This window comes from Triturus cristatus, chromosome 6 (assembly GCF_964204655.1).
Source record: "Triturus cristatus chromosome 6, aTriCri1.1, whole genome shotgun sequence".
In the NCBI taxonomy this organism is placed as follows: domain Eukaryota; kingdom Metazoa; phylum Chordata; class Amphibia; order Caudata; family Salamandridae; genus Triturus; species Triturus cristatus.
In genome coordinates, this window is record NC_140589.1 from 900,134,307 (window position 1) to 900,156,278 (window position 21,972).

The window sequence follows — 21,972 nt, forward strand, 5'->3', positions numbered from 1 at the left end:
TTAGAAGTCAGTCCATACATTTACTAAGCATTACTGCTTAGACACTGATGCTAGGGCAGATGCTCAGGTTGGGCAGACTTCTCTTCGAAATCTATTTGCACAATAGGGCAGTTGTTCTTTGTGTCTTCCACCGCCGGAGAGTTGTTTTGGGATGGGCTTGCTAGTCTATTCACATGATTATGACTATACATGGAAATCCCCTACAAGAGAAGGAGTAGTTTCTTTCCTAGAACTCCAGTTCTCTTGTAAGGGTATTTCCGTGATAGTCATAAACAACCCGCCCACCTCCCCGGTGGCAGACACAGATGTCCCCAAGACTCAGCAGGCTCTGCTTCTTTACGCCTTCAAAAAGAACTGAAAGTAACTGCCTCTGGGGATACCGGGGGTCTCTGGAGACTCTGAAAGGCACGGTAGCCATTTGCAGACACATAATGGCAGCCTACGGGAGCTTCTCGATCGATTCCTTTTCATCTCTATCATGAAAAAAGGAGCTTTGTGAAGGAGAGTTTTCTATGTGTAAAACTCAGCAAATTGCAAAATTTAAAAGTTAAACTGGCTATCTTTTTTCACTTCAAGATGAAGCAATGGCCAGTGCAGCCTAGTTGGTTAGGCTGCATTATTGTCTTTTTATCTCTTAAGTGTCTATACAGGCCTTCCTGAAGAAAGGCAGAAGATGACAACTTAAGAAGATGTATCTAATGAAGTGCTCCGGGGTCCGTGCACATGGGCGGGACTATTCACATGATTATGACTATTACGGAAATACCCCTACAAGAGAACTGGAGTTACAGGTAAGAAACTACTCCTTATGGTGTCTGGGGTATGAGCACAATTCCTGGGCCTGCAATGACTGCACTCAGATGAATCCAAAGGCCATGTGTGACCATGAGCCTTAGTTGTATGCTGCCAAACATGAGAGAAATCTACGCCATGACTGGTCAAAGTCGAAATGAAGGTCCCGTTCCCTCTTTCAGTGTTGTTACCGACGCAGATCGTCGGAGTCAAAGTATTTGGGTAAGTCCAAAAGGTATCATGAGAAATTGAATTGGGAATCAGCCCGTTCCCTGCAGCTCTTGAACTCCAGAGAAGGCACGGGGGTGTTCTCGTAACTCCCCCGTCTTGTTCCTGATCAATGATTCAGAGTCTAGTCTTGGAGGCCATTCTGCGCTTTACTTGTTCCCTTTGGCCAGTTTTGGACCCCATGGATCTGCAGGGGCATCCTGCCATGTTTCCACTGGCGGTGTCCACTCATGTGGTCATCTGTGCCTCTTGTACTAGCTTTAGGTTCAACATCAGCGCCACTTGCTGTGCTGGACCCCTTTACATCAACGCCAATATTTACAGTGGAGGATGACTTAAAGTCCATTGTTCTTTCTGATTTTGAGCAGGATCCGACACAACCTCTGCTGAGGCCATGCCCAGTTCCTATTGGAGCACAGCCTGTGGGCAGTCCCTCCGATTCTGATACTTGGCACTTCCCAAGCAGTAGGGCAGAACCTGTACACAATTGTTTTGACACCGATTCAAGATTTTTCTACCAATATGATGATAAAACTGTTGTGAAGAACTTGAAGATGACAGTGGCCATGATACTTTTTTAGATATTGGCCTTGTGTTGCCTCGTGTCCCTGCCACTAAGGAAGTGTTCGACCTACAACTTCCCACTAGTGATGTGAAGACCAATGTTTTGATATAGGTGCGGAGTCCTGGTCAAGCTTCACAGAACCTTTATCACCTTTTAATGAAGTCTTTATGGATACATTCCTGGGTACTTGGCAAAATCATATTCAGAACCACTAGTTAATTGGTAGGTCGCTCAGCATCATTACCCTGCACCAGGCGACTCCCTATGCCAGAGAGTTTAGGGATGCAGGCATCTACCACAAAGGTAAATCCAGGTGCCTTCCCAACCACCCCACCTGATTGTGAGTCTAAAACAATTGAAACCTTTTACAAACCCCTTTTTATTTTTATTTTTTTATTTTTACTTCCACAAGCCTTGTTCTGTGTTCAGTGAATTCTATCTGCTTTCTAGACCATTACTCCCATGCCCTATGGAACACAATAGCTCATGTGTTGCCTGCAGTTCCAGACAGACGCAGGGCTTCCCTGACCAAAGCTATCCAGGATGGCTGTGATGCAGTACATTTTGTAAACCAGTCTGGTTTGGACATGACAGACTGCTTAAGTACAGCAATGGGTACGACTGCGACAGTTCGGCGCCACGCCTTGATAAGGTTATCTGAAATAGACTGTAGTTATACATTCCTTACCTTTAGAATTACCCCCAGGCGTCAGACTGGATCTGGAGATTTTTTTTCTTTAGCAGTACCCCTGCGTGTCAGTTGGTGGCGTCGATCGACTCCACGTTTGTCGTTGGCGTCGTGGTCGCCGGAATTACATTGCGGTGTCTACATAGATTCCCCCCTGCGTGCTGATGTCTGTTCTTTCTTTTTCCATGCCAGCCTAGTGCAGATCCGGAGAGAGCTTGCCCCTTAGTCAATTTTTGACTAACCTTTTTCGACTTTTTGTCGACGTCTTTTTCGAGTCTTCGACTCCTGGTGCATGAGGGAGTCCATTCGCAGAACCGGATTCAAGCCTTGTGACTCCTGTCATAAGCTGATGTCCGTCACTGATCCGCACCTCGTGTGTGTGAAGCGCGACCACGACCTGAAGTCGTGCTCCGACTGTCGGGCCATGAATCCAAAGTCTTTGCGGGTGCAGTCCCGAAAGCTTTTGGAGGTTCAGTGGTCGGCTACGCGCCGCTCGAGGTCCCGGTCAAGAGGAAGGTCTCGGGACCGGTTGCGGAGCCACCCTCACCATTGATCTTCCAAGTCTTCATCCTCTGGTACGTTGAAGCACAAAAAGAGGGCGAAGAAGCACCGAGGCTCTTCGCCTTCGCCCTGTCCATTGGTCGACTCGACGCGGGACCCAGAGCGGCGTCACTCTCTGGCTCCATCTTCGGAGCCTGCTTCTGGTATGGTTCCACGCTTCCCTCCTTTTCCCGAAGCCGGAGCGTCCCCTGCCCAGTTTGAGCTTTCTACGAAGCGCTTCACAGCATCTTTGGGCAGGCCGACTCTGCCGGCACACCTTCGGGCCCTTATGGACTCGGCTAGGGGCCCTGGGCCTTTGATGCTGGCTGCTCCTGCGCCAGAGTGCCCCAGGGGATCCAGGCCTGGATCCAGATCGGCGCCGGTCGACCTCACGGTACCTTCCCTGGTGCCGATTCCAGTGACTAAGCTCCTGACGCCGGTTGTGCCCCCCGACTGGCGTTCCCCCAACCACCATCCCCCCCCCAACCACCATCCCCCCCCCCCCCCCCCCCCAACACTGCACCAGCGCCGGAAGGTACTTTCCTCTTTTCATTCCTGGTGTTCCTTTCTGCCCTGAGTGGTAACCAGAGGAGGGTGAGGAAGACGGAGGGATCTGTGGACCCTTTGGCTGACCAGCTTGAAGAGCCTGACTGACGAGAGGATTGGGTGATGCCAGTAGTTAGGATACCTCCCCAGACCTTGGCATGGTTCCCCCCCACCCCCCTTCCCACCGTGGCTACAGAGGAGGGAGCCTCTTATGCAGTGGTGTTGCGTAGGGCGTCTGAGGCATTGGGCCTTGAGCTTCCTATAGTGGCAGTCAGGACTAACCTCCTGACAGAGGTGCTCTTCGTTCGGAGCCCTTTCTGCCTTTTAATGAAGCTCTCACAGACGTCCTTCTGGGCTCTTGGTCCAAGCCCAGCACAGGTGCTCCTGTGGATAGGATGATTGCCCGACGCCACAGCGCGGCCCCAGGCAACTCACTTTACCTCTCCCAGCACCCGACCCCCGAGAGCTTAGTGATCCAAGCCTTGTCCTCTACGGTCGCATTCCCTACTGCTCCTCCAGATAGGGAATCCAAGATGTTGGACCACCTTGGGAAGTTCTTCCACCAGCTTAGCGCTGCGGTCGGTGAACACAGCATGCCTCTTGGGCCGTTCTACCCATACCGTGTGGGATACGGTTGCACAAGTGTTGCCACTGTGCCCGGAGGAGGCCAGGCCGTACTCGCTCATGCAGTGGCAGAGTCTTGAGGCGCTACGCCTGGTTGAGGACGTCTGGTTTTTCTGGGGATGTCCAATCCACCTTACTGGACACGCCCTTTGATGGCCGTCGCCTTTTCGGTGACAAGGTAGACGCGGTGCTAGAGTGCTTTAAGGACTCTAGAGCTACGGCCAGGTCCTTGGGCCTCACGGCAACCTCTCGCCCCACGACGTCTCCTTTTTGCTATGGAAGGGGTGCTCACCACGTTTGACGCAGTCCAGCCACTGGCCCATGCAAGCTACCCAGCCTCTGTGTGGACGTGGGACCCAGCGACGCAGGTCTGGGTCCAGCGGGCCAGCCAGTCCACCCATAACCCCCCTGCAGCAGCCTCCAACCTTTCAGAGCCACTAGAGGCCAGTGGGCAGCAGGATTCGCCATCACCTTCCCTACTGGCAAAACATCACACCGACAGGTGGGTTTTGCAGATAGTACGAAGGGGCTACTCCCTCCCCTTCAAGACTACTCCTCCCTCCATGCCACCATCCCATGTCAGAGGATCACTTGGCCCTTCTCTTCCAGAAAGTTGCAGCTCTCTTGGCCAAGGAAGCTATCTAAAGGGTCCCTGTGCCAGAAGTAGGTTGTGATTGCTATTCCCAGTACTTTCTGTTCCCCAAGAAGGACAAAGGCCTGCGTCCCGTCTTAGACCTCAGGGCCCTCAACTGCTTCCTCCAGAAGGAGAAGTTCAAGATGCTCACACTGGCTCAGGTCCTGTCTGCCCTCGACCCCGGAGACTGGATAGTAGCGTTGAACTTGCAGGACGCCTACTTCCATATCCCCAGTTCACGGTAGGCCACGAGCATTTTTAGTTTATCGTCCTCCCTTTTGGCCTTACCAGCGCCCCACGGCTGTTCACGGAAGTGATGGCGGTAGTCGTAGCTCATCTGCGCAGATCAGGGGTTCCAGTCTTCCCCCTATCTCGACGACTGGCTGCTCCAGGCTGTCGCCTTCCACGTTCATACTACGGCGGATCTACTGCACCCACTGGGGTTCTCTATCAACGTCCTGAAGTCACACCTAATTCCCTCTCAGAAGCTCCTTTTCATCGGAGCAGTTCCGGATACAGTGCAGTTTCGGGCATATCCTCCCGAGCAGCGAGTCAGGGATACTTTGGCTATGATACCGATGTTTCAGCCTCTATTCCGGATGTCGGTGAGATTGACTCTGAATCTGCTGGGCTTCATGGCCTCCTGCTGGCGGATCATACCAGGTGGCATATGCGGGCTCTGCAGTGGGACCTGAAGTTTCAGCGGGCGCAGCATCAGGGGAATCTTTTTCCGACATTTTCCAGATCTTGTAGGGGACTGCATGTCAATTGCAGTGGTGGCACAAGAACCAGGATTGGGTCAGCGGCAGAGCTCGCTCCCTTCCCCAACCAGAGTTGACAGTAATGAGTATGCATCAATTCTGAGATGGGAAGGACGCCTGGGAGAGACGGCGACCTCTGGCGGTGTTAAGTCTCCACATCTACCTTTTGGAGCTCCGGGCGATCTATCTTGCACTGAAGGCATTCCTTCCTGCTGTCAAAGGAAGAGTAGTGCAGGTGTTTACAGACACCACCACCGCCATGTGGTACTGTAACAAACAGGGCGGGGTGGGGTCGTGGACCCTATGTCAGGAGGCTCTTCGCCTTTGGACATGGCTGGAACATCAGGGCATATCCCAGGTGGTTCAACACCTGGCAGGTTCTCTGAACGCCTGGGCTGACAAACTCAGCCATCGGTGCATGATGGATCACAAATTGTGTCTTCACTCTGAGGTGGTGCAAGGTCTCTTTCAGCAGTGGGGAGAGCCTTGGTTAGATATGTTCGCCACCAAAGAGAAAGCGCAGTGTCAGCAGTTATGCGCGTTGGAATTTCCAAGGCGGCACTCGCTCGGCGACACTTTTCGTTGCGAGTGGAATTGCGGCCTCCTGTACGCCTTTCCCACTTCTGCCCAGAGTGCTGAAGAAGATCAAGCTTGACTGGGCGCAAGTCCTTCTTGTGGCTCCGGACTGGGCACAAAGATTACGGTACCACAAGGCCCTCTTTTCTTCCCAAAGTGGTTAACTTTTTCCATATAGGACAGACCATCACTTGGCCCACCTCCACTCCCTTCCAAGGAGGAAGAGAGACTCAATCGTCAGGACCCAAAACGTGCTCTGTCTTTCTATCTCGACCGCACAAAAAATTACTGGGTGGATGATTAACTCTTTATTTTTCATTTCATTTCATTGATCTTTATTTCGACTTCTTAAAGTCATAAAAGAAATACAATACAAATAAGACCAGAAATAACACAATTAAAAAACATTTTGTTAGAGAAAATAAGAAAAATTCCATCATCATCTACAGGAATGTTCACCAGGAGAAAGAACTTCGTGATACAGATAAGTTTCATTTTCACAAAAAAGTTCTTCTAATATTCCACACAGCAGCTAAATACTTGCTGACAGCAAATACAGTTGGGGGGGATAGATCGGATTTCAGCAATCGATAAGCATCCAAATGGTGCCTAAAACCCCAGTTTCGGCAAATGGGAATAATCCACTTTTTCCTGGATTTCGCATAAGATGGGCAGAAAAACAGTAGATGAATTTCATTCTCCAGCTCATCAGTACAGGCCGGACAATTTTTAGAAGTAGGAGAGTGCCAGGAGCTAGTGAGGGCTCTAATTGGCAAAGCATTATGTCTCCATTGGAGGAATAGTTTCCTAAGACCAATGGGGTTAATGTCATCCAGGACTGTCTCCAACTTATAGTAGTCCTTCATAGTTAAAAAAGTAGTGGACATTGGATATGTGGGAGCCAAGAAAGGTCGGGCTGTACAAAAACACACCATCTCTCGATGGGTTGTCCTATGCATTATGATCTGCTACTCCTTGGCAAAGAAGGAAGCCCCAGTGGGGCAACGGCAGCTGCTACTGCCTTGGGGCGTGGAGTCCCACTCCTTGACATCTGGCAGGCGGCCAAGTGGGCATCTCTGCACACGTTCACCAAACATTATTGCCTGGACTGGCAAGTCTGGAGAGACTGCTACTTCTGCCGCTCTGTAGGACTTTCTAGTGTGAACTTGGTTTGCAGACCCACCTCTGGGGTTGGCATTGCTGGGGTATCTATTCTAAAGATAAGGAATCTAGAACTACAGTCTCTTTCAGATGAACAAGTTACATACCCTCGGTAACGATGTATCTGTAGGAGACATATGTAGTTATAGATCCCTTTCCGCCCCACCCCTCCTCCCTGTTCTGCGAACTGGGTTCTAGGGATAGGGACTCCCTTCCAGGGTCCTAGTTATGTGCATCAGTGGTCAGTGTCTTGCAACGGCTCTGCGCTTCTTGCGTGGAAAGTCGTGTCAGAACTGATGTCAGCGCGCAGGGGCCGCGTCTAAGTAGACACCGCGACGTCATTCGGGCAACCACGACGCCAACGATGGACGTGAAGTCGTCCAACGCCACCTACCGACGCACAGGGGTACTGCTAAAGAAAAAAATCCCGAAGTCCAGTCTGACTCCTGGTGGTAATTCTAAAGGTAAGGAATCTATAACTACATATGTCTCTTAGAAATACATAATTACCGAAGGTAAGCAACTTGTTCTTCGGTCTTCTTCAGAGATTTTCAGACATTGTTGATTGACCTGCTATTTGCAGACTATCGCCTTGTTGGTGAGAAGGCAGATCTGGCTGTAGTATGGTTCAGGGAAAGCAGGGCCACAGCACATTCCAATACTATTTCTCCCCCACCAGACAATTCCAACAAGTCTGCTCTCTTTGTGGCTATGGCAGTGGGTTTTATTTTCGCTAGTGTCCACCCCTCCATCAGTCCAGCAGGCTTTCCAATCTGATCATGACCGAGGCTGCTGCTAACAAGGCCAACACCCAGAACCACAGGGACAGCATTCAGCTAGTTCCCCTGATTCCCGGTCCCACAACTGCAAAACTGCTTTAGTATGTCCTTGCCAGCACACAGCCACCCTGTAGGAGGGAGAGAGGTGAAGACGGAGGTCAGATTAAAGCTGCTTCTTAGTAGAATGTAACTTTATTATAGCACCTTACAGGCTGAGTTAAAAAAAAAACTAGGGTTTTGAATTTACCTATTAATGATGCTTAGTACCTGCATTCTGCATTTGATTGTGTACTTCTTCGAGGGGTCCCCTGTGTCCTTAAAATAAATAATTCATCTTTATGCTGAATTCTATACTTGAGCAGCATGACACCATGCCCTACCTCACTAGTAGAGAGAAGGTACAAAAGCTGTATCAACATTTGATTATAAGAAACAGTTACATGTGATATACATTGGAATTTCAAACAAAAATGGTCTTCACTCCTAAAAATGCATATCAGTTGACATGCCACATTTGCTCAGGTAAACAGTTCAGCTTCTGTTAAATTTCCCAGCTATTGTGTTGATACCGAAAGGGTAGCCAGGGTATTTAAGGACACTTCAATTCCAGTGCCCTTATTAATCACATCACATTTCCAATGAAAAGTTGTAATGTGAGAAGGCCTTTTTAAATTCCGTTTCACTAGTGTATGTTAATGAATAGATGCTTTGAACGTTTTAGGTGCCTACCTCCATTAGACCATGTTTACAAAGACTTTTTTAGATCTATATTTGCACAGAACCGTGTGCCAACTCAAGCTTTCTTTGGAGATCTGTGTGTCTTTATAAACAAAAAGTGGCAGCTTGTACTATTTGTCCAAGAATATTAAGAGTACGTATGTTCTCAGTTGTAGGTTGATCCCTTTCAAACGCGCACGGTAATGCAGATGTTTTGCTCCTTATACATATTGTAGGAATAATTCTCAGGGTGATAAATCTGCAAATAACCAAGTGCTTTGTTTGCTTTTTTTTGTCCACCAGTTATTGTTGATTATTGTAGACTTAGCAATGGTTGAATTTTGTTTTGCGGCAAACTGATATATTTTTCATTGGAATGGCCTTTGTGCTATTGAAAACTCATTTGTAAATAGTTATACACCCTGTCTGAAATCTTCCACTGAAAGAATGTAGGAATTTATGCTGGAACTCTCGATAAATCAAACAACATCCCAGTTAAAGCACACTTTCAGAGAGACTTTCAAACTGACTCTAGAAGCCACCTACCTATTTGGCAGGTGTTTTTTTATTCCAAGAAAGAGTACTTTGCCAAGTGTTTTTCACAGGAATTGACATGTTTCCTATGATATTTCAACATGCCTTCAGTTTTTGGGAATAGCATGCCATGTCTGACGATGTTTAGAACTGCATTGAAAGATAAATTAAATATTTGCCTTCATGGAGCATACATTAAGACTACAGGAGGATAAAGAGGAATGCCCCCAGACATAAAGAGACCTTGAGGAAAGAATTTTCTTTTGTCAAGTGCTGCTCCTTCAGCTATGACTGCCTACATCTAAGGTGTATTTTGTTGGCAAGACCTTGCTTCCTTTAAAGCTTAGAACACCTAAAAGATTGACCTAGTCAGCCTACAAGGCACTTTTCATCCTACAGACATACTCCCAAGAAATCCCATGAACTGTAGGCATCATTGTCATTCTTATGAGAGATTGCCTTTTCCTCCTAGGAGATATTCAGCTGCAAACGTTTTTCAAGAACTACATCCTTCCTGACCAATATCCTGTTTCTTTAGGGAAGGCACTTCACCAGGTTCTGGAATTGGAACAACTGAGGAAAAAAACAACATGCAATGCTTCTTAATAAATGTGCCTTATTAATAAACCTTTCTGGAAATGGCTAGCGCTAAAACTTTTATTCCTCTGACTGTTCATTTTCGGAGCCGTTGGAAATTTTTTCAGAAGGTCTTCTGAGAGATCCTTAGAGGACTTTTGCAAATTACTTATGAACCCATGTTGATATTCAAGTCTTGAGTGTTGCTGCAGATTCCTCACACCAGGAGGCTCATGAATATTGTCAGGGTCTCACCTCGCGGAGCTCTTCCTGGTTCAAATCTTGCAAATTTGAACAAGATGCTCAGCAGAGAATTTTGAGCCTTTGTTTTCTGAAATATCGTTTTTCTGCATGACAAAATGAATCAAATGAAAATGGAAGCTGATAGCTTAAAGGCTGTGAGTTTTGCGAAGTAGTAGAAACACATGCTGTTTTACAGATCTCAGATACTTCAAATAGTCTATTCAGAGCCCTCTTTGGACACATCATAAGCACAGTAAAATAAATGTGTGCCAGCAAGGTTTAGCAGGAAAAGAGGGAAAGCAGCCCTCCGCTCCAGTGAGGAAGCCTCCCGTGTATAATAGCAGTAGCTTCCATCTTAGACCTCTTCAGTCATTCTCTGATGGGGGGAGCATATCAAAAAGGTTTTAACATAGTGGCAAAAAATCCCATGCAACAAGAAACAGAAAGGTAATCTCTGATGTACAAATCTTCACCTTGAAGCATTCTACCAAGAAAGTCAACTAAAATCCATCAAGAGCCTTTTAAATTAGGTGTTGCTTTACTTCAAAAGCTATGCAGGTTGTCCTTCACCAAAAGGAATGTAGTTCAACTTTCTCTTTCTTGTTAAAAAAAAATAGACCAAAAGAAATTCAGAACCATTCTTGATCTAAAGACCACAAACAAATAGGTAAGGAAAGAAGAATTCAGAATGCTTGCCCTTAATCAAAATGACTCCAACTTCACCAGCCGGTGGTTGCGTGCCATCGATTTTCAGTATGTGTACTTTCACATACCGTTTACCCGGAAGCATCTGAATTTCTTGAAATTTCTAATAAAAACGTCTACTCTTCAGCCAGGAGTCTGCTCTGAGAACTTTCTCTGTGTGGCCTGCAGTCTTAAGGAAAATAAATTAATAATGTATTCATATCTAGAAGTCTGGCTGATAAAATTATTTGTCATGTCAAAAAAGGCAAAACTTTCAGACAACATCTCCTCCATTGGTTGGGTTTTCATGTTGAGAAAAAGAAGTGCGAACCAACAGCAGTACAATTCATCTGTTACCTGCTAGCACATGTTAAGATTAAAAAAACAAGAGTATTCCCTTTGCTGGAGAGGCATGTGTGTTTCCAGAATGCCGTCATTTTCTGAAAATGGGTTGACCAGCAGATTACATCACTGCAGAGCTCTAGGACTTTCTGCATTTCCCTAATGTACTTCTCAACATTGTCCTCTGCAACAGTGTCTGAAGGATCAGCGGAATCGATTCTCAAGCAAATGGGAAGACCCATTTTAACACACCCAGCTTGTCAATCTTTTATATGGTGGTGTCAAATGAAGAATCTACATAATGGGCTTTCTTTTCATCAAGACCTTCTTGTTCAGAACATAGTAACACATGATTCTCTTACACACCATTGGAGATTAACTAGATCAGCCTAAAATCCAATGTACCCGGTCTGATGAAGTATTCCATTACCACATAAACTTTCTACAGGGTTCTAGTTTGATTTGAAATGATTTCTGCAAAAGGAAATATCTACTGATCGAAGTGGGGAGTAGAACTAAAATAAATTCCTTCAACAAGCAGGGGTCACCTCTGTAGATTTCTCGCTCTCTGTTTCCGGAAGCACAAGCTGTTTGGAAGTGGTCAAGTGGTGGAAGCTAGAGACCATAAAATGACAGCTTTCCATTTTCCATGGATAGACACCTCAGAAGCAGATGTCTTAAGCAGCCCGTTTCAAAAATTCATCTATGGTTAAAAAACAAAGATGGTCCGAGAGATTTGTGTACCTTTCCTCCACCGCTCCTGGTTATTCTCAAGTTGTCCTACTTTAAAGCGAGAATGATGCAGGTCATTATAGAATAGACACGACAATCACAGTACACCTATCTTCTTAACATGTTTGGAACAGACACTTAAGACATATTTGTGCAGACTGGACCGTATATCCTTATTATAGGGCCAGATCCTGCACCCTAACCTACCATCTTTGACCATGGCAGTTTAACCTCTGAACACATTTAATATGGAAATTTCAAACTTCCCCAAAAATGCATCTGCATGTAAAGAAAAAAAGTGAAGAAGGTAGTCACCAGAGCCTCCTATATCTTCAACTGAGAAAGGTTCTGCATCTAGTACATGCAGAACAGATTCAGTTCAAGTGAATGCTAGAAAGAGGCAGTCCTAAACTAAACGGCAGGTGTACATTACAAAGTAAAATAGCTTTCATCAAACTTTTTTCTCTCCAAGTCTTTGTGTATTTAACATTTCTTAGAAAACCTTTACGTTTTTTCACATATGAGAAGACCACATTCTCTTTGGGAGATAAATATAGTTATTTCTGAGTTGATAGACCCTTTGTTTGAGCCAAATCATAACGCTGCTTAGAATATCTTGCTTAGAAGGCAGATTTCCTGATAGCTGTAACTTCAGGATGTTGAGTCAGCACTATGCTTGCATGAACTCTGTGCAGTTTACCAGAATTGTGTAGTCATTAAAGCATGATTTTTTTTGCTAAGGCGGGATCAGATTTCCAAATTAATCAGACTATTTCTCTAACTATGTTTGTCTCCAAAGCTTCCTCTGCAGCAGAGAATTTTTACATGATCTTGTATTGTGGAGGGGCTTGCATTTCTGTCTGAATAAAACAAATCACTTTCGAATGCTGCTTTCAGGAATATCTAGGATTTCTTGTTATTACTGTTTATTTTTTGGTATGTCAGTGGGTATTTTGCAGTGTTTTCTCCATTTCTGATAATCAGTGGATTTCACTGTTTATACATTTCAGCACTACAACAATATTACCATTATTTTTCATATAGTTCTTTATTGGAGTTTGTGTACAGTATACATTTTTTGTAATAACGATACAGTAATGCTTTCAGCATATTTGTATTGTGTTGATACCGCAAAATATCAAATACCATGAGACATTGACTTATCTTTTTTGTAACAACTGTATAACCATACAAGATCACCTTTTTTTTAATCATCTCGCAAAAAATATATACTCACATCCGCACTGTCTGAAAGTGTAAAATCTCCTAAGGCCACAATATTACCATTATTTGCTTACAACATACATTTACAGGTAACATTTTATTTTATAGCCGGACTATCTCTGATAAGAAGTGGTGTGTAAATGTCCTGTTGTACTCTGTCTGACTTCCTCCCAGGCTGAACACAACTACATAAACTTTTTAAGGAATAGGTAAATTGTGATTCAATAACATGCCCTTGATAGTTTTTGCCCCATTATCCTAACTCTCTTTTAAAGGCCACATGACTAAATAGTCTGTTTCCAGTGAAGAATTCTCTGCTAAATTACATCTTCTTTCTCATTACGTCTGAAACAACACTGTGAATATGCTTGGTAGAAATACAGCACTCTCCAATCTCCTGACTTTCCTGATACCAGTATTGCAATCCTTCAAACATCGTTTGAACTGGGCCCCAAAAAAGGGACTCTCGTCCAGTGGTGCTGTGGTTATCCACGAGACAGGCTGCATAGGTGCTGTTTGCTGGCACCTAAGAAGCTGCATTTGATTATGTGACACAGTGGTTATGCAATAGACTGAACTGGTAAACGCTTAAAGTCCAGTACAGAGTGATTTTGGAGGTACTCCATAGCTGGTTCCCCAGATCATGGCATTGGTTCAGAAGAGTCCCAAGTGACTCTGGCCCTTCGGTAGGTCTGTGAAGTTGATATGGTATAATATAGATTGGTGGCTGCCACAAGACAGTGCTGAAGCTCTTGATACTGTTAGTACTAGCCGGGATACAATGATGGTGAGTGCCTCACGTGGGATAGTTGCCATAAGAGTACAGCTTAAGAGGGCCCACAATATTGGCAGGGAACACGTGCCACCTAACCTGAGGGTATCCAGTGGGCGAAAAGATCATTGCACAAAATATAGACATGCACTTTACAAAATCATAAGGCAAAGCGCAGCACCCAATATACAAACATAATGGGCTAGAGTCATTGCACACATTAAAAAACTGGTTCAGAAAGGTAAAGCACCATACACGTGCTTAACTTTTGATACACTTAAATTGTTTTTAGCACTTTTCATTGCCTGTGAGAACCAGCAAAACTCAGATTGCCAGGTGCTCTGTTGGCCTTCTGGGCTACCCTGGAAGACTGTGAAGACAGGAACCGAGAGTCTAGTGGCCTGTGGGCAGAAGTACTGTATCTGACTTGGGCTGAAACCCATATGTTGAGTGTACAGAAGGTCTCTGGGTTTTCTCTCTGCACAGACAGCCCTAATCTTTGGCTCTTGTGCGGTGCGTAGACCAGTACTGCAGGGCCTCTCATCGAATGTCTGCAAGATTACACCTTGGTTGGCGCCACTACAGTTCCAACGTTCATCACAGGGCTGGGATCTTCCCTCCCAGGTAGACATTGACCCACAGTGAGGCCACATTATAGTGTAAAAGTGCAGGCCCATATTATTTACCTAGTGAAAACTCCCAAAATAAATAAGCATGGTTGCTGTCTTGGTGTGTGACCCCAAGATCTACACTGGCACTCGCTATTTCGATACTGGTTCCGACACCACTGGCACCAGAAGATGACCCGATGCCAGTGCCAGACCCCGAATTGACTAGTGTTTGAACCTGTATGATGTTGATTTATGAAATAACAAAAGCACAATTGGTCAAAATGCAATCTCACTCTAGCCTTGTGCATTTGCCACGTTGCACCTACCAGCAGATGCTCCATTCTCTCTCTGGATGTGACTGTGATCCTAGGCCAGAGCAGGGAGCACCCCAAATGATTGTATTGTAATTGCATTTTTTAGTACTTACAACCCCTGACGAGGGGTCAAAGCGCTTTTATGGCAAGAAGCACGCTACTCCAGAACCCATAAAGGATTAGTGATGAATTAGTATAGCGAAATATGAAAGTAATTTGAGTGGTGGATAGGTTAATCAGTTATTTGGATTGAGAATGATAGCGGAGGGATAGAAGAGGGAAAACGTTTTGCATTCGGAGTCCGTAGGAGCTCGGGATCAGCAGACTGGTCAGCGGTGCCTGCGAATGCAGGGGAGTGACTCCTTCACTCCAAGGGAGATTATCTTCAGGTGTCTTGGATGCTCCACAGGTCCTACACGGATCCTGTATCGTGCACAGGCACAGACGGTGCAGCAGACTGAGAGGGAGACTAAGTCAGGCCCAAACGAAGTCCAGAGTGCCCATACGGTCGAAGTGCAGTGGTTTCAGTTTTGAATCTTGTCCACGAGGTGACTTAAAGGTTTTAGGTGCAGTGACTCTTAGATATAGTAAACCTATATCTTAAGTAAGTGGTGCATGCACCAACTTACACAGGCTGCAATGGCAGGCCTGTAGTTCCATTTTGCATGGCCTCTCATGGGTGGCATAATACATGCTTCAGCCCATGGGAGGCCTCTGGGGTATCTATGCCCAGGGTACATGGGTACCATGTACTAGGGGCTGACAAGGGTACCCCTGTATCCAGTCTGGAGTGTACCTAGGTACATAACGTAACAGGGAGGAAGCAGATAGACTGGGGTCCTGATTAGCAGGATCCCAGTCAGACTAGTCAAAAACAGCATCACATCAAGCAAAAGTGGGGGTAACCATAAGAAGCAGGTCCTACTTTCCTACCCCCATGCAGTCCTAATCTGGCTGCAGTGATCATGCAAAACAACAGTGAACTGTTTGTATGTTCTGAAATGGCCTTAAAGTCTGATTTGTAATCTCTGCAAATGCAACTTTTTTTTTTTCATGTTTCGGCAAACTGACAGTTTATCTTTAATTGCCCTTGCTGTCTTAATGTGTTTGGAAGAAGTGAGTACTCCTCTTGGCTCATGAATCATATTGATACTTTATGATGTTGGGCGAGTTCCTGGTTTCCCATGTGACAGTTTCTTTGCTTTAAATTAAAAACCCTACCCCTTCCAAACTACCAGAGGAATTACAGAGTTAAAAAAATAAAATAAAAAAAACTTCTGTAAATTTTTTAGGCGGATGTCAAGCTGTCATGATATAAAGTTATTTTTCTTTTTTCTTTGTGTTCAGTGGGATATTCGAAGTGGGGAGATTGTGCAGGAATACGATCGGCATCTGGGAGCTGTCAACACCATCACATTTGTGGATGAAAACAGACGCTTTGTGAGTACATCTGATGACAAGAGTCTTCGAGTCTGGGAATGGTAAGTTTTACACCTTATGTTCAATCAATCAATTAGTAGATTTGTAGAGCCCTTCCATGTTGTCATCTGTGAGTGTATCCAGGCGCTGCCAGAGTCTAGTTGATTAGCAGAATAGCCAGGTCTTCAGGGTCTTTTGGAACTCTGAAAGAGATGAGGAGAAAGAGCAACTTCCATATTTCCTACGTCTGATGCGGCGGGTGAAGGTTAGAGAAGGGAATGCAGAGCGGAGTTCTTTGGTAGGAAGATGGTGTGCAGCAGGGGTAGGAGTATGGCCGAGTTCTGAGGGCCACCAGGATGCTTCCCTTGATGAGCTTTTTTTTCCGATAATCAGTCTTGCGGTCTTGTCTGTGTTGAGCTTCAGGCAGTTGTCCTCCGTCCAGTTGACTACATCTGGCATGCAGTTGTAGAATTGGTCTTGGTGTCGTCGTCTTGGGCGGGGGGTGTAGAGAGAGAGAGAGAGAGATCTATCTATCTGACTGTGGCTCCTTGGATGCCTATGTTGAGATTGTAAATTGGTATACCCACATTGGTTCCGAAGTTAATAACCGAGTGAAGCCATTGTAATGACTATCTTCTGCCTGATTTTGAATAGTCACTTTTTTTTATCTACTATCTTGCAGATAACTTGTAGATGTGTGGTTTGTAAGCCAACATATTAATAGTAATAACTAGTAGATTTACATATTTTGCTTAATTCCCGATTGTTAAACTTCGAACTGTGGCTATCCAGTTTTTTGTATAATAATAATATTGGGGCTAAGGAGAGAACCAGACACTAAGCATATAAGTATAAGCAGGTCTTCGTTTACCCATGATCACAGATGAAATGGATACAGTTCCATTGGAAGCCATGTTACACAGCATTGGCTCTTTCGTAGATTCACTTGCTTGAATCCTTCCACATATTTGAGGTTGGGATGTGAACAGTTAGTTAGAATAGCAGTAAACTGCATTAACATGTTTGAAAGGCTATGAAAGTGTTTCTGTTTAGTAGCACATTTACCTTGTTGAAAAGCGTTCACACGACAGCCAAGGAGGTAAACATTATCTGAGCTTCATTCCCTTTAGGGCCGCCCTAGTTCAGTGTTCTACCCCTGATCGTTTTTAAAGGGAGTCTGCTTGAGGGCTTTGATTCAAATTGAGCATGTGATTGATGTTTTGGAATTTCCACTCACCTGTGTACCTTTCCATCACCTGCTGAAATCGTCAGCTGATCGTGTTTTTGCCCTTTGTGTTGATTCTTTCCATTTGCTCAAAATGTTTGCCCAAACGGCATGCTTTTATACTATGTGGTGTAATAACATATTTTCGTGAACTTGGCATATGAAGCATGATACAAAATAATTGAAATTACACTAGATTACAGCTACATAATGGAAATTTCGCCCGTTGTCAATATTGTAGGCTGAACTCACAGCTCACTGTATTTCCTTAGAGCACTCACTGTAACTTTAAAAGCTTTGCATTAAAGAACTCCATTTACAGGGTTTGTCTGCTATTTCGGGCCGTCTGACACTGCCAGATTGTCCAGCCTAAAATGGCCAGTGTGTGAGCTGATTTTTGGTCCAATGACAGCCCACAAGATCAAAAGAAAATGACTCTTTCAAACTGGTGCACCTGCCGGTGTCTGACTGCCAGAAAGGCGAGCCCAATACTGCAGTGCAAATAATTTACTTTACAGTTTACAGTACCGCATGATGGATCTGAGAAAGAGGATTTTTTGTGCAACTAAGGTACTATTCATATACATATGGATAAGTTGTGCAAACTTGGATTACTTTTCCGGTGACCACATAAACATGAAAACCTGTTGCCCTGGACATCAAACCGTATGTCCTAGCCTTTGACTGTAGGAATTGCACACCACTGTTCGTGAAGTACAGCTAGCCAGCCAGTATGTGTTAGATATGCAGGGACATTCATTTACACGTTCTGCTTTTGCATGAAGCAGAAAAGTACATGTTCTAGCTCCATTTTGGAATCCACCCACATGGATCATTGTCCAAGCCTGACACTTGGCTCAAGCCAGGGTCAACCGTTTCTTGGCTTACCTCAAACTGCTGCTTCAGATTTTTCATTGCCTCCGCGACGAGCTGGCATGGACCATTGCTAGACTTTGCAAGATGTTATGTTGTGGTTTGTGGAGGCATGCACACTCACAGTAATTTAGTTTGCACTCTGTCCCGTCTCTAGTAGTATTCTGCAAACTGAGGTAATGCTCATTAACTTTTCTACTGTGAAATCTGCTTTCTTTTACATTGTCAGCAGCATTGTTTTGTGGTACTTAGTATGTGTGTTCAAAAAACACAGGAGTTACGGTGATATCTTGCTCCGTGCATGTCACATCAACTTTTGTAATAAAACCAAAATATAACTAATAAAATGTATTTACATAGACTACAGTTGTTTCTTTTGACTTCTTCAGTGTCACATGGAGTGGGGGGGAGAGCGCTTTGGAAAACCTTGCCAAAGAAGGCTGCTGAGCTGAGATGTTTCAGTCTTCCAGAAGAGCAGCCCATAGGAAAACTATGCAGCTCCTTTGCCCTGCTGTGGTAGTGGCCTGGACTCTCATTTTTATCATGCTATAGTATGTGGCCGAGTATTCACCTGGTACATCCAGAAGGCATTTTCTCTCTTAGTCATTGCTTCTTTGACATGCAATGGAGTATCTGGTGCCCCCATCTTATTTGTGCAAAACGCTGGCTTTGAAAACTTGATCCTGAGGAGATGGGACGCTCCCCCGCATTTTCCTGGGTTGTTGAGCCAGCTAGTTGGAAGTATGAGAAGCTTTCAGTTCCTAGACCTTGGTTGGTAGATGTACATTGCAGCCTTTGTTCTGGGATGCACTGGTAGTGGTGCTCACTTGTAACTAGGTAGTGCAGCACCATTGTAGGCCATTAAACATAGTTGATAAGGGTGAGAATAATAAGAGCAGAGGAGACGGTCGCGAAGCTGGTGGGTACTGCAGGGTGCATAACGTGCCAGTAGTGTAGCCTTGATAGCTGCCAGAGCTTGGCTCACCACAACTCACCGTTAGCTAATTGGATGAGTGCACAAACATTGCAACATGTTGATGTTTTCAGATTATAACGCCAGACAAAATTCCATGCCATGGTGTTTACTTGGGCTTTGCAGTATTAGCTGGAAAAAATATTAAACCAATTTATATATCTTTTCCTTAGTTTCCTGGGAGAAATGCAGACTTAAGTCATGTTTGTCTCTAAGACCAATTAGCAACACAGCAAGCATTAAATGTTCAGCAGAAAAATTGAGTTAATGCCATATTTTAACTTCCTTCTTGCAGAACCTTGTCTAACCAGATTGCATACCCATCTGCTATTTTTAATTAATGCTTTAATAAACGTCCTGGTTGAACTTAAAATGAAAGAATAGATTGTGAATGTATGGTTTGCCAATTTGAAAAGCTAGTTATCAAAATATACAGTGCCTTTATATTTTATAAATTATAAAGATTTCATAATGGGACTGCATCTTTAAGGAGGTGGTAGAAAGTAACTGTAATTCAGGATACTTTTTAAATGCTTTTCTGGCCAGCAGCCATCTACTTTGGACTTAAAAACATACTTGGGGCCATAGCGTGTATGAATGTGTTGGATTTTTATTTAATATGTTTTAATGCATAAATAAAGCTGCCTTAGATTGCGTGGTGCCATCAGAGAGCGTAAATGACTGGCAATGTGAGTAAGTGATTAACGGTTGAAGGTTGAATTAACATTGGAAATTGACAACTGATACTTTGTAGACTGCAGCGTTTTCTTTTCGGTCTGTGAATTTTTTTTTAATAAACTTTTTATATATGAAAGTTCAAATAGTTTATGCTTCAATACATTTTTGTACTTGAGAAAGAGTTGTAACTATTATTTTTATGTCCTGGCTTTCTTTCCGTTGTAACCTGCGGCTAGCATGCAACCTTGTGATTTGACTGTTTTGCAACCCTGTTGTGGGGCATGCATTAATTTAAAGTTCACTCCTGGTACTATGCATACAATTGAGACATAACCTTCTTCCGCAATGTGGGTGCACAGCATAGCCCGCTTTCCACACTCCAAAATGTGTCTGGTTTTCACTCTTTATGCTCTTCTTCCTCCAGTCAGTGTATGTAGTTTATGCTGCAGTGCTCCTGATTTCAACAATGCTTATATATGCTGCTGATCGTTTTGTAGCAGCAGATACAAACCTGGTATTATCACATTCAATTAATTCCTTGATGGGGCCAGTCTCTGTTTTTATCCCCATAAATTGTATTCTTTTTCGCTCCTCGTCTGCCTGTTCCTTCAGTCTAGATAGTCTTCAGTCTGCTGTGATGCTGCAATTTGTGTTAAGGGATTCATGATGGCTATTTGCTGCAGTTGGCACCAACTTGTTTTGTGCATGCTCAGCAATTCCTAGTTGGTCCAGTCCCTTTTATTTACTCCTAGAAGTTGCCATTATTCCCTTTCTGAACTTCTCTTCCATCATTTTTGCCTGCTTGTGTTGCAAGGTGCTGCCCTTGGGCCATGCCTGTCAGGCAACTGGGGAATTGGTGCAGTTGACCAGTGCATACCTGTGCTTTTTGCTATCACTGGTATGAGGTTCCCTTGGAACCATTTGGTGGCATGCAGAGCAAAAAAAAAACCAATGTCATAGATCGTGTTGGATTTCATTCTTCGGAGAAGAGTCAAGAGGTACGTGCGGATTCTCCGAAACTGGATTCTGAGCATCCTTGTGATCATCAAAACACTGTCCAGTGACCCTCCTAAATTGCGTGTATCTCACTTAACATTTGCAAGTGATATGTGTAACTCCTACATGAACAATTGTGCTTGATGGCATGGCCATTATTTCCGTGATACTTTATAATTTCAGCGTATCCACTTGTCAAGGTTCAGCACAAGGCACTAAGCATTTGAGAGCTGAGGGTCCTGCAAGGTCGATATATATTTCTTCGCTTAAGATACTCTGTTATATTGTTTTGATAAGTACTATTCTTTCTCAGGCAACGGGGGCCCTGAGCTTCTGATTTTGAAGTCTTTTCTTGTTTACAGTGAAGCTGGTTTATTCCACATAGAGGACAGGTACTCCTCACTCCGTACCATACTGGTTTGATACTCTCAATCCTTCAGATCAGAAACAATAGAATCTTGAGCTGTATGGCCCTTCTTCGTTCAGATCTGAGCTCAAGGTTTTCTAGCAAGTCATTGTTCTTCGTGTATAAACTAATTTTTTGATGCCTTAAATTCCAATCTGAAAACGGACTCCTTCAGGACTGACTGCTCTCAAGTCACATTGATACCAGTGAAGCTCCAAGCAATGCAAGCCTGCTTGAAATGTCTCAGTTGCAGAGTAAAAGCACCTCTACTGCTGTAGATGGACCCTGCCAAAAGTCACTGGAGGTTTTCAGCCCTAGGCTTTCAAGGAAGCTTAGTGTGAGAGGCTGGCATAGTATATGATGTCCACTAATGTAAGTGGGCACCTTGCACTAGTCCAGACAACCCTTATGGTGATTTAAGAGGTCTTAGACAACCTTAGAAAGCTATCCAAGTGGTAGCTGTGGAGAGCAGCCTTCAGACTTAGTCTTGAAGGAGTGTAAAGCAGCTTGTTTTACCAGAATGCAATCTTATAGATTAAATGAAAAAGAACCCCACAAAGTATTTATAAAAATATGTATTTTTTATAGAACACTCTCTATTACGTTACAGTATCTCCTACACGGAGATAGACACAAAGCACACAATATTATAGCAAAGAAATCACAGTAAATAGTACTAATACACAGTGGGCCCAAGGGGGGGACCAAACCATATACTAAGAAAGTGGTATAAGAACCACGACTTGAGTCAGGACAATG

At 44.4% G+C, this 21,972-nt stretch overlaps 1 protein-coding gene across 1 annotated transcript in view; it reads left to right on the forward strand.

The window, feature by feature from the left end:
- The window catches only part of CDC40 (cell division cycle 40), a 386,639-nt gene that overhangs the window by 247,979 nt on the left and 116,688 nt on the right, over nucleotides 1-21,972 (forward strand). The window contains exon 12 of the mRNA XM_085611551.1: nucleotides 15,991-16,124. Within this exon, the coding sequence (XP_085467677.1) occupies nucleotides 15,991-16,124 (134 nt within the window). The remainder of the gene's footprint in view (nucleotides 1-15,990; nucleotides 16,125-21,972) is intronic.